We start from the raw sequence: 12,978 nt of genomic DNA on the forward strand, positions 1-12,978 counted from the left end.
GGGCGCCATCATCATTTAACATCATTTAACCATACAGTAAAGCTGCATGCCCTCAGGAAAAATTACGGCTGTGGTTTCACCCCTTGATTTCAGCCATTCACAGTACCAGCACAGCAAGGCCGTTTTGGTTAATCATCAATCAATCATCCAGACTGTTGCCTCTGCAACTACTGAAAAGGCTGCTGCCCCTCTTCAGGAACCACATGTTTGTCTGGCCTCTCAACAGATACCCCTCCATTGTGGTTGCACCTACAGTACAGCTATCTGTATCCCTGAGTATCCCTGAGGCACGCAAGCCCCCCCACAAATGGCAAGGTCCTAGATGTTGGGGGGGGGGGGGTTATATATATTTTTTCTGCATGGGCTCTCTTCCTTTCCTCTGCCCATTTTGTTGTTCCTGCTTTCTTCGCAGCTTTGTTCTCTGACTTAACTGCCCACCTGTCAACTTTCTGCTTAAATATCTTTCTGTCCAAAATACCTGAATAATTTATCTGAACTTTTTGTAGGTCCTTTTTGACCTCTTGTATCCAAGGTATATTTTTAAGCCCTTCTATGTATTCAAGAATTTTGTGAATAAGTCTTGTTTTGGGAAGCCCAGAGACATTCCCATAATATTTTAATCGCCTTTTTCTAATGTCTGCTGCACGGTTGGACAATTTCTCAGCTGTTTGACGAGATTTTAGTCTATAGCCCTCTTCCATTTTCTTTGTCCCTAGTATCTTACTGATGATTTTATGTTCTTCCTTTAATAAGTTTTCTAGGTCACCTTTTATGTGGACTGTCAGGGTTTCACTAGCATACAGGACTTCAGGTTTTAATACTGTATTATAGTGCCTAATCTTAGTATTTTTGGACAAGCATTTTTTATTGTACACATTGTAGGTTCTTCCATAGGCTCCCTTTAGTTTTTGGAGGTGAATGTTTTGTGCTATTTTCTCTCGCCACGTAGGTTCAAGGACTTCACCTAAGTATTTAAAATATATTTGATATGGCCCTCCCACCATAAATCACCACCACCACCACCACCACCACCACCAGCACCACCACCACCACCACCACCACCACCATGTACTGATATGACCGTATTTTGTAGTCACGTTTTGGGTGTCAGTTTTTGTGGCCATGAACTTAGACTTTAGGAAAGATATTTGCAGACCAACTTTCTCTGCACATTCTTTAAGGGTTTCATCCTGTTCGAGTGCTGTTCTCTCATCATCCGCTAGCAAGGCTAAGTCGTCAGCAAAAGCTAAACGTGAAATTCTTGTCATCCTTGACTAGCCCCATCTGCTTAGGGTTCCAGCAGTTTTATTCTTCAATTCCTTTTCCCATTCACAGATGACCTTGTCCAGCACAAGGTTTAATAGGAGAGGAGACAGACCATCACCTTGTAAAATGCCAGTTTTGATCGGGAAGGGCTTGGATATTTCACCCATGAATTTCACCTTGGAGGTAGTATTGGTCAACATTTCTTTGATGAGGTTAAGGGTTTTTGGATCTAACCCCTGTTCTTCAAGATATCAAAAAGTGCTTGTCAGTCAACTGAGTCTTAAGCCTTTTTGAAGTAAACAAACATGCAAATTATTGGGCAGTTTCTGACTGCTTTGTATTTTAGCATGGTCTTTAGATTGAAAATTTGTACTGTACAGGATCTACTGGGGTGAAAGCCACCTTGGTATTCACCAATTTTACTTTCCAGTTGCTCTTGTGCTCTTTGAAGAAGACAGGCTGATAGAAATTTGTATGTGACCTAAAGTAGGGATATGCTTCGATAATTATTTACATCAGATTTGTCTTCTTTTTTTTATAATGGATGAATAAGTGCACATTTCCATTCTGTCTCCCAAATATCTGCAATGATTTGGGTTAATTCTCAGAGAGAATTTGGTCCTAGAGTTTCAGGTAGCTCAGCAATAATCACACATTCACCAGATGTTCTAATGTTTTTTAATTTAATAATGTGTCTTTGAATTTCTTCTTGTGTTGGTGGTGATGATCCAGGGTGTGTGGAAGTAGGTCTTCCTTTAGGGAAAATATATCACACAAACACAAAAGTACAGTACACAGCAGCACATCTGTTTACATAAGCTAGACTTATTCTAAACACCGAAAATCCACCTTAAATGGTGTATAAGGTATAACTGTAAGCAGGTGTGCAATTGTTACTGCATTTTTGTGATGTAAAAATCATCTGTGAGTGGTATAGATATATGGACATGGCCATTTGCACAAGGTGCTTTATGTTTTTTTATAATGTTCTGTTTTTCATCCACATGACAACTTGGGATGATGGCCAACTTAAAATGAACATATTTCACAACAAAAAGATTTTTTAAGACCTGAAGATTACAGCAAAGTGTGTTGAAACCAGTTGTTTTACATTAAGAAATGTTTATCCACTCTTGGATTTTGAATGATTTTAACAATGAAATATTTACGAAACTGATATTCCAGTTTTGACCAAGTATCAGACTACTCTATTACAGCACTACAAAATAGTTAACATGTACAACTTTCTAGCTGCATGAATTATGGGGAACATTTTTTCAATACAGTTACCAATTACAACAGTTCTACTCAATTCATTACAGGAATAGGACCAGTTCTCCTTGTGCATCTGCTATCCCTCAGTGCCCCGAGTTTACTGCCCTCCCACTCACAAATATTAATTTTATGTATTTTTCCTTCCTTCCTTCATTCGAGCACTTTCGGATTCTGGTCATTACAACAACATTCAGTGCATCATCCACAATACATTCACTTAAAACATCGTTCGCTGCAATGGAGAATTTGTGGTTCGAGGACTGTACCAAAAATAATGCGAGACAGGTACAATTTAACCAGCAGATACTGGATGTCTTTTTTTATTTTTTACTGCTACTGAAATTGAATCCTCGCAATGTGTCATATTCAATACTCCAAGTCAATTCTTTTACTGCTAATCACAAGTTGACAAAACATGTACACATGCTTTCAGAAGTTTGCACCTGTATATTCAGTTGTAAAGTATGAACTGTTTCACTTGCCATGTGAATATATAACACATTTTTGTCATTTTCTTCTGATGTATTTAATAAAACTAGAATTTCCTATGTAACTGGACAGTATTAGTAAAATTCTGCCTGAATAATTAGCAATTTTCATAACAAAATTTAGTCATTATGTAGAACTAAAAATTATGTCTTCATTTGAAAGGAGACCATCATTGTGTTCAGTAAGCAAAATTTCTACTGGAAAACTGAAGTATAATGCATCTGCACTCATTTTTATTCATTACTGAAAGATTTGGTACTAATTACTTTTAATATTTGAATGTAATTAAAATTCCATTATTCTGAAACATCAAAATGTTGGCATTGTGTCACTAAATCAAATCAAATTCTTTTACAGTTAAGGTAACATTAAAATTATCTGTATGTAACAGTTTAAATCCTAACACGGATAAACAGCAACATGAGGTTGTTGATGTCAAATAGCAATGGTATATGAAAAAAATATTATTTTGTCATACATTCAGTGACTTGAGACTGAAATCGTGTGTCGAGGCTGTACATAATTCTCTCTGGTGGCAGTTCCAGATCTAACTCTGTATAGTATGGTGGTTTTGTTAACATGTATTATGTCAGTCATTTTGAAATGATGATGAAAACAGAAGTGGAATAAAAAGTTATTTTATAACTAAGATACGGTCCTAAGACAATTTATTTCGAAATAGTACATACTGCAGATGAATACCAGGATACTCTCCTGAACAGGACTCCTCAACTACGCTGCTGTGCCATGTAAAAAAATGATCGACGAAGGAAACAGGAGTTCCTCTCCTCAAGGGGGAAGAGAATATATTGCAAACCAAGTCAGACAATATTTGTGAGGTTTGCAAAGTAACTTTCCAATCATTATTCGGCATACTAATTTAAGAGGCACATCAGAACGAGACCAAATTTTACCTGCACTGCACACTGTGCTGCAATGACACCATCCACTGGGGATTCGGCAAATGGGTCAAAACTTCGGTCAGCCCTTCTCATGAAGTCTGGCTTGAGCAGGTAGCCGCAGTTCCCGTTGTACTCAAACTTCCCCTGGTTCAGCTGCATGGGCAGGTCGGACGTCTGGAAGTTCAGCGACACCATCTGGCAACCCGCATTCCAGAAAACCTGTGGCACGTTACAATTTACAGTACTACTTCCTTGTCACAGTTTCTCTGTCTAATTACCTAAAAATTTAAAACAGAAGATCATTAAGAGCTAGCTACAGATTGTGCAGTGATGTACACAACTGTCAAAGTCAAAGCTAATTTTACATTTACAGGGCCAAGCACAAATTTTTGACATCTGCATGCAAATGTATGGTTTTCTCCAGAATTATGTACAGTAGGATTAAAAGGTAGCTAGAAGGAGGGGTAGGTTAATAACAGAGAGGCCTCAGGTCCTACGGAGGCTGCGCACGACAAATCATCACTTCGAAATTAATCTCACCATGTTACAGGTAATGAAATGAGTCTCTTGCAATAACTATTGAAGATTCTAAGAGCACATATGATTGTGTGCACAGAAAAATCATCTTAAATTTCGGATTCCACCAAAAATTAGACAAACTGGTGAATTCACCTTAACTGCTACAAAATCTAAATCCAAATCAGAGGTGAATTTTCCAAAGCAGTTCTTATGAAAACTAGATTAAGACAGGGAGATTGCAAGTCACCATTGTCTTCCAACTGTGCCTTGGAATATACACAGTTACCCGTAAGTAACTCCAGGGCCTCAGATTCCTCAGATTCCCTAAATGTGAGCAAGTTGTGACCATCCAGTGACAATTTTGTACAAAACATAAGGTCAAAGCTCCAACAAACAGAACAAACCACAGGTGGTGCAACACATTCCGCAAGATTGGCAGTTTATGTGGTCCAAAGAGAAGGGGCTGGCCAGGATCTCTGGCAGACTAGGTGGAGCATGGCGGGAATCATTCCACAGGAACATGCAGAGGACTTCGGGCACTGCAGTTGAGTGCCTGTTGCATTCTAAGCATACGTCCACGTGTAAAACCCTGCTCTTATGTGTTCTTACTACTCCAGACAATGACCTTAGTTCTGACTTTTGCAATGACTTGCAGCAACCACTGGAGGAAGTGGTTTTTCACACAAGATGGTTTGAAGTGGTTTTACACACAAGATGGTTTGAAGTGATGGAGCTATGTTTCATTAGGAAGTGTATGGCAATAGTTTGACTATCATATTGACTGATCCACTACACTTAAGAGTGCAGCCACGTAAACTATTTCTTCTTCTTCTTCTTCTTCTAGTATTTTGGCCATATACAATTCAGCCAACTTTAGAGTGAGCCAACAACACACTGAAGCTACAGCACTTGTTCCATGAAATGGAACTGGAAAGGGGCACCCAATCAGATTCATGAGAAGGACTACTAAGAAATTAGACAACAGTAAGAGCAAATACATACGATTACAGAAATCACAGAAGACATGACACAACTAAAAATTACAAAGGAAAATACAAAAAGATAAAAAGGATAAAATCAAGGAACTAGAGACAAAAAACCAGACTACCAAACAAATTCAACAGGCAGATCAGAGGAGAGGGCGATTTGAGAGGGAGAAATAAAGTTGAGATTCAAGGGAATGGCAAATGGGCCAACAGGAAAAAAATCCATTTTGTAAAATTCACTAAAATGGTCCTATGTTAATAAATAAATAAATATGAGCTCATATAATGGCCACAGCTACACCTTATTATTAACAAAAGCTAAATGCAGTGAGTGTTTCTTAAATTATTTTGCTGCGTTAATACGGTTAACACGTTCCGAGATATCTCAAATTGTTTATGCAATAACTATGCAACAGAAAAAAATGTTCATGTAAGAGCTTCAGTTTTCAGTGTGTATTATTTGCATTAAAATATACACAGACTGATTTTAAAAACTGAGTTTTACTGGTTTATTTTTAAAGGGACATAACTTTATTTTAATATTTCTTGTTGTCACAGAACACAAAAGCTAACTAATGATCTGCAGAGACCAAACCATAGAAATAATTAATTACTCCAAATCATTTAAGCTTTGCCTCATCCAGTTCTAGAACAACTGAAAAGTTTTGATGGATCAGTTGGTTCAAACTTTGGAGTTGGAAGTTCGGTGACTTGTCAAAACACCGCCATCCACTACTGAATTACCGCTCCAGTGTCAGTTGCAAATAGGGCATTTTGGGGACTGTGCCCTACAACTTACTGACACTTTCCCATCACTTTCTCACTCCACACTCTGTCCCAAAACATATGTGGCCCTACTTCTGCTCACCATTCTTTCCCTCTACATGTTCCTCACAACTGTGAACAGTACATCTATTTGATACACAGTGCAGGACATTGCATTTATTAGCAAGTGTGTTCCAAACATATTCATCCACAACCTATGGCACAACCTCGTTTAGAGTTTTCTTATTCACATCCTGGAATTCTACCAGACACCAAGGCATTCAGCTATGAGGTAGTTTCCTCATCCTGAATCTGGGCACATCAACACCGCACTACCTTCTACGGTGCCGAATACAGAATATATATTATAGTATTATAGGCTCCTACATGTAAGAGAGAGAGAGAGAGAGAGAGAGAGAGAGAGAGAGAGAGAGAGAGAGAGGGAGGGGGGGTTCATTCTTTGATGAGAAGTGGCAAAAAGGGATGATTCTACAATTCTACACCTGTGATTTTTTTGCAAGTAAGTTGACAATCAGTATACAAATTTTTCCAGAGATTTTGACACCACACAGTGTATACACTGCAAAAATAAGAAGTTTATGAGTGTTCCCGATATTTCGTAAATAGATATGAGAAATTTCATTATTTTGGAGCACGTTCTCTCACACTTTATCTCGGAGAGTTTAATCATAATTACACTACAGTGTGCACATTTTCTTGTAATGTGTTGAAATTAAACATCATTCTGCCTAACTACATAACTCCTAATTCAAATAAAACATTCCTTAAAATTGGCTGCAGAGATACGGCTGTTAGAATCTAAACTGAATGAGCACTTACAGAATGCCTTAAGTGAAGGCAGACAAATTCACCTCCTACTTCAATATACTTTTGATTTCTGTTGCAAAAGACATCTTTGGATGGAATACAATTCCTGGGCACCATATCATAAAAACACAAATAAGCCCTCCCAATCTCATATTCTGCAGTTAGGACATCATCCAGTGCTTTCCCTGCAAGCAGCGGAATCATTTAAAACAATAGCAGTTCAAATAAAACAATTATCTGCATCAGTAACTCTTTTTATTTCATCTTTTAACATGCTTCGAGAGTTTACACTCTCATTTTCAGGTGGAATAATGATGGTGTGTTACACATTTGCTAGCTGAATGCAGCCAGTTGTTTGTTGTGGTTTTGTTTTGAATCTGTTACAGTACACAAGCAAGCACATGTGTAACACAATATCATTGTTCCACCTGAAGATGAGTGTTTATTCTCCTGTAACAGATCTTGGGATGAAATAAAAAGAGTGACTGACACAGGCAATTGTTTTATTTGAACTTTAATTCTCATGAACAGTCACAGATCCTTACGACATTTAAAACAACAGCATTTGAATAAGAAAATCTGTCCTACATACCACATTGGCATACCGAACACTTGCAAATATGTACGGCACACTTAAATGAAACAGTAGACACGACCAACAAATCACAATCACAGTTGAAAAATTCTGTTACATAAACTCAAGCACATCTTCACAACTGGAGCTTCAAAACAAATATGACAGTCAATAAATAAAGATTTAGTAAATGGATTACAACAGTGTGAAATGAAAAATCGTTTCTGTAGTCCACCATACCTCTGTAATTGATGAATATTGGACACACACTATATAGAACATTTCATTCAAATTAACTGCTACACAACAGGAAATGGGAAATCAAGTGACAGTGTTCCCACTTTTTACGACAGTAACAGCACCCGTCCCCCACCACAAACACTGCTTGCTCTTCAGTTTACAGACAGGCTATATCACTGCAATTCACAAACTAGCGACTTAATAAAATCAATGAGCTATACCTGTGGCATGTAGTTGGAGGAATCAGCTCGAGTTCCTTTAGGGTAAATTCGGCTCATCTGGCGCTTGTTGTAGTTGACAAACTCGATCGCCTGCGATTTCAGGTAACCGAGTCCCGCAGTCTCGGCAAACGATGACATGTTGTGATGAATATTCTTCTCTGAGAACAGAAAAACAATTTCAGTACTGCTAAATGGCTACCAAATTATCAGGTACCAATAAGCAAATTATCTTTATAAATAGGTACCACACACTGCTAGCATGTACAGTAACACACTACCAACCAGTACAACAGTGCACAGCGGAGGACAAATGGTACTCCCAACTGCCATCCTACCACTTAATGGGACTCCTCCCAGTTCCATTTGCATATGGAATGCAAGAAGAATAAATTCCCAAATGCCACTGTGCAATCTGGAATTATTCTAATCTGATCTGTGGTTAAAAAATAAATAAATAAATAAATAAAAATTTTCATGCAAATTTCAGGTATGGGGAGGAAAATGGTCTCTCAAGAAGCTCCTGTTAAATTAACAGGGAGGAGGAGAGCATTTTGCAACAACTTCTCTTTCCTCTCAGCTGAGATAACTCGTATAATTAACACACTTTGAAATATTTAGTATTTTAAAATTTGTGATTTATACAGATCAATAAAATTAAAATCCAACGGTAGGTTAAGCCATCAAAATACCATTAGCCGATGACGTTATTAACAGAGATAGAGGTTTTCCTTTAAGCAAGATATAGAACCCTATTTTATCTGATATAAAACAACAACAGTCTGGTTTTCGACCCGCCACATTTTAATTTGCAATTTATCACTTTCGCCAGTTTCTACCGCTGGCGGCGCTGCAATTCTCCGCTTCACAGGGGGCAGCTCTTCCGCTTCTCGTACAGGCACAGTGGCCTGGACCCGGGGTATAAAGGAGCCGCTGTTTCTGATGTTTGTTCAGTTCTGGCATGATTGTGTCTCAGTGATCGCACCTGAAGATGGCTGCCAGATGGAGCGTCGAAATATCGTGTATTGAAGACAATTATATCTGGCAGCATATCAGTGAAGAACATAATCATATTTTTGCCTTATTTGCAGAAAAATATTTTTATCATGGCGCAATGCAAAAATTACTGCATATTGGGTGCTCTTTCACTTATTCTCCCGCCCTTGTGGCCTGCCCCGCCTGGCCATGTCCCGATACCCAAGGCTCACACCTATAGAATGACTTACACAGCAAGCATGTGGAGCCAGAGAAACAGGTGCAATCAACTGACGGCTGTCCCCTGCCATTCGACTCGCAGAAACATCAGTCACAAAGCAATTTTAATCTGAGTACAGTAGTAATATTGTCTGCCAGGTCACTAATACACATCAACAGCTGCACTCCCAACTAGGGATGGGAAAAACCTACCAGATAAAACTTATATTGGTATTTTAGTTCTGAATAACCAGTACTTTTTGGTATTTGTTTGGGCTCAGTTGTAATAGGTTTATTTTTTATTTTTTGCTAATAACTGGGTAAAGAACCAAAATATCAAATAACCACAGCAGCATTGCATACCTCTTTTGAAAAACAAGTAATTTTTATTAAGAAAATTTCCATTGCTTTGAAATATTGTGTTGTAGCAGAAAATGGGTAAAGAAATCAGTGCTACTTCGATAAGGCTGACACAACCGAGCAACAAACGCATGGCGTAAGAATTTGTGCAGCATCACCTTAAAATAGATACGCTGGTACATGCTGTGTGCAAGACTTGCCCCATCTGGTCTGTATGGTAGTTTCTCACTGTCGTGGTCAGACATCAGTTTTACGAAATAATGGCACCATCCCTTGTCTGGAAGTATTTTATTAAGTGCAGTATTAATGAAGTACGATGCTCCATTTGCTTTAAAAGATAAATAATGGGAGGAGTCACAACAAACTTGCAAGATAATATAAGGAGACAATTTGAAATTTAACACTTCATTCATAGCTTACTATAAAATTAGAAAGCAGCTGATATGCTACCTATGTCTACACAATATGCCTTTATCTGCTTGTAGCCCTCAAAAATGGACAAATTAACACAAAAATAGTTCTTCAGCCTCAGTTTTCACCCTTTAGCACTGACTGTGTGTAATGCAGAAATAGTGATACTACAAATCTTGATTGCAACATGTTTTTGGGCAGAGTTTCAAAAAACTAGAACCAATGAGAATATGGGTGATTTTTCATAAAAATCAATCACTTATCACTTTTCAAAAAAAGCGGAAAACAGTGGAATGGTCTTCTTTTATTTACCTGTTTAATTTAATATTGCGATTCTATGCATCTTGAAACTAATAGAGTCATAAATTTTCAACCTCTGTTCGATTTCTGCATTTATTACAGCGAATAACAGGAAACCAAAAACTGGTTACTTCAGAAACCCGATATTTTGAGTGGTAAGTGCCAGATTAAAATGGCATTGAAAAAAAAAAGCAATATAACTGAAAACCAGTTGTTTCAGAGATAACTGCCACCCCTCTGAAGTTACTTCTATCAATGACATTCCATCTGAGATAACATGCTGCATCGTCCTTAAAAAGAAATCCTCAATCCGGTCAGAAATGTTTCAATCGACAGCTTATGTGTATCTTATTTAATTAAATAAGCATTGATACAATACTGAAACAGAAGCATTTTGTAAGTCAGCATACACTGTATTCACCTGATTGTCTTGATCTGTGACTTTTCACTGCCACATTTCTTATTTAGACTTTACATTTGTAAAACATTTTCTTCCAGCGCACAGCAGAAAAGCTCACATTTATCTCCAAACACGTAATAGGTAGTGTACCCATGACTTCAGACTTCAAACTGTACTGTGACAACAGGTATAATGCAGCTAATTTTAAGACTTAAGTAAACTAAATTTACAGAATGCAGTCATTCATTCAACAAGAAATCCAGTCCTAATAAGTCATTCACTGCAAATGTAATACATAACAGAAACATAAAAATATGATTTGATAATACAATTAAAATGATCACTTATATTGACCAAATCTATGCACTATATAATTACTTTTGTGATGATTTCCTAGGACACTTTTCTAAGACACCCAGTAAAAGGGAGAGAGGTCACAGAGTTTTAAAAAAAAAACACTAAAAATATACTCTTTTATCCAGACACATCCTCATGGCATTCAATGGTCATATTGCAGTTAGTCAGTTAAGATTCCAATGGATCACCAGCAGAAATAAAAATATAGAAAAGAGAAAAAAAAATTATCACTAACTAACATCTTAATATTTTTGAAGAGCCAATTTCCTATTGATATCTTCTGTCAATTGCATCGAACCATAATCTGACGTGGTGCCTTATAAGAAAACAGTTGTCACTGTTAGGTGCTCCACACGTTGCATAAGGACCAATGGAAGTCCTGCAGATGCGCAAGGCATGGCAGAGATAGCCGTTCCTCCTGACTGACTCACCCATACGTGACGACTTCACAACTTCAACAAAAAGGAACAATGAGGAAATACGTGCCCATCCATAGATTGCAAACCCTAGTGGCTGCATAGTACTTTTGTCATATGTGTTCTGGTGCAACCACAAGTGCCAGAATGAAGATGGAGAATGCCATAGAAGAGAAGGTGGTGAAACGATGTTGGCCAATGGTGCACTGTTAGGACAGCACCACGACAGGAGCGGCTTCTACAAGAGGAGGATATAAGCACCGCTTCTGCCAGCCTCGGCCGCTCAGGATCAGCTCAGATTCAGGAGTATCCGCACAGGACTTAACGCGGCCTAGCAGAGAACGCTACAGTAGCAGTTATTAGTGATACACAAACTGTGTGACAAACTTGCATGAACATTGTATATAGCAAAGGACTCCTATTTATACTGCATGTCACCCATTACTTGTGACACGTTCTTATAAATACAAGTATTGTCAAACTTCTTTACTGAAATTAAACTACTAATGTTATTTGCTTGAACAGTTGTATAACATTTCGAGAATGCAGCATCTCTTAGGCACCCTATATGCGATGAGTGGGCAGAACCCCACAATTTGTGTTTTGTATTTCATTGAAAAGAGTTCTTTGTTGACAAAATTCTGTAGTTTCAACAATTATGTTTTCAGTTATGCTCAGTTTCTTCTTTTTTTTTATTTGCACCCTAATTACTGTAATGAAATAATACACATATCTTGCACACGTGAGCTAAGCAAAGCTCATGGCTGCTACGAATACAACTGTTCCAGTTTTGAGCCAAGTAGCACGAGCTGAACAGACACAGCAGTCCAAGCGTTTTTAGGTGATTACAATGAGTGCTCATCGACGATTCGATGTGTTACTCTTGTAACGAGGTACTGGCTATATTTTTCTTTTTTTTCTTTAGCTAGTATTTTTCAGTATGTTGATAACTGTAGACATTTACTAGTAATTTTGGGTTTTTGTCTTTTCTAGATTTTTAGATCTGATGATCATTCGTCAGAGTCATAACTGGCTAACTGTGATAGATATATCAAATGTGATCAAGGCATTTGTGAGTAAAAAAACATTTCAAACAAATCTCTTGATAACTACTGACTAAATGTTCCCGTAGTACAAAATATGAGCACTTACTCTCCGCAACATCAAATCCTTGGAACTTGATGGGCTGGGCATAATTGACCATGGAGGAAAGCCAAGGGTGGACATTGGTGGTGGAGCCCGTGTACTGCACGGGCACTGGGGCATCGCCCTCGGGTGCAGCCACCTCCTCCGGAACTTCCTGTGGACACCGAAAGTGGTCAGAACAGTCGCAGGCAGTCACAACACCTAGTGTTGTATTAGAATACTGTTCAAAATTTCTCTTACGTTATCTGCATGTTACCCTTTTTATACTTTTTATCCGAGTCATAATCAGAATTTTGTTATCTCGCTGCATATGTGAGTATTTAAATATTGTT

The 12,978-nt window shown here is 38.0% G+C and overlaps 1 protein-coding gene across 5 annotated transcripts in view; it reads right to left on the minus strand.

Moving 5' to 3' along the window:
- Positions 1-12,978, minus strand: part of LOC126210263 (1-phosphatidylinositol 4,5-bisphosphate phosphodiesterase) — a 421,472-nt gene that overhangs the window by 55,368 nt on the left and 353,126 nt on the right. For all 5 annotated transcript variants that reach the window (XM_049939453.1, XM_049939454.1, XM_049939456.1 and 2 more), the window contains 3 exons: positions 12,653-12,800; positions 8,066-8,223; positions 3,945-4,151 (listed from right to left, as the gene is read on the minus strand). In XM_049939453.1, the coding sequence (XP_049795410.1) occupies positions 3,945-4,151; positions 8,066-8,223; positions 12,653-12,800 (513 nt within the window). The remainder of the gene's footprint in view (positions 1-3,944; positions 4,152-8,065; positions 8,224-12,652; positions 12,801-12,978) is intronic.

Source organism: Schistocerca nitens, chromosome 10, assembly GCF_023898315.1.
Source record: "Schistocerca nitens isolate TAMUIC-IGC-003100 chromosome 10, iqSchNite1.1, whole genome shotgun sequence".
NCBI lineage: Eukaryota > Metazoa > Arthropoda > Insecta > Orthoptera > Acrididae > Schistocerca > Schistocerca nitens.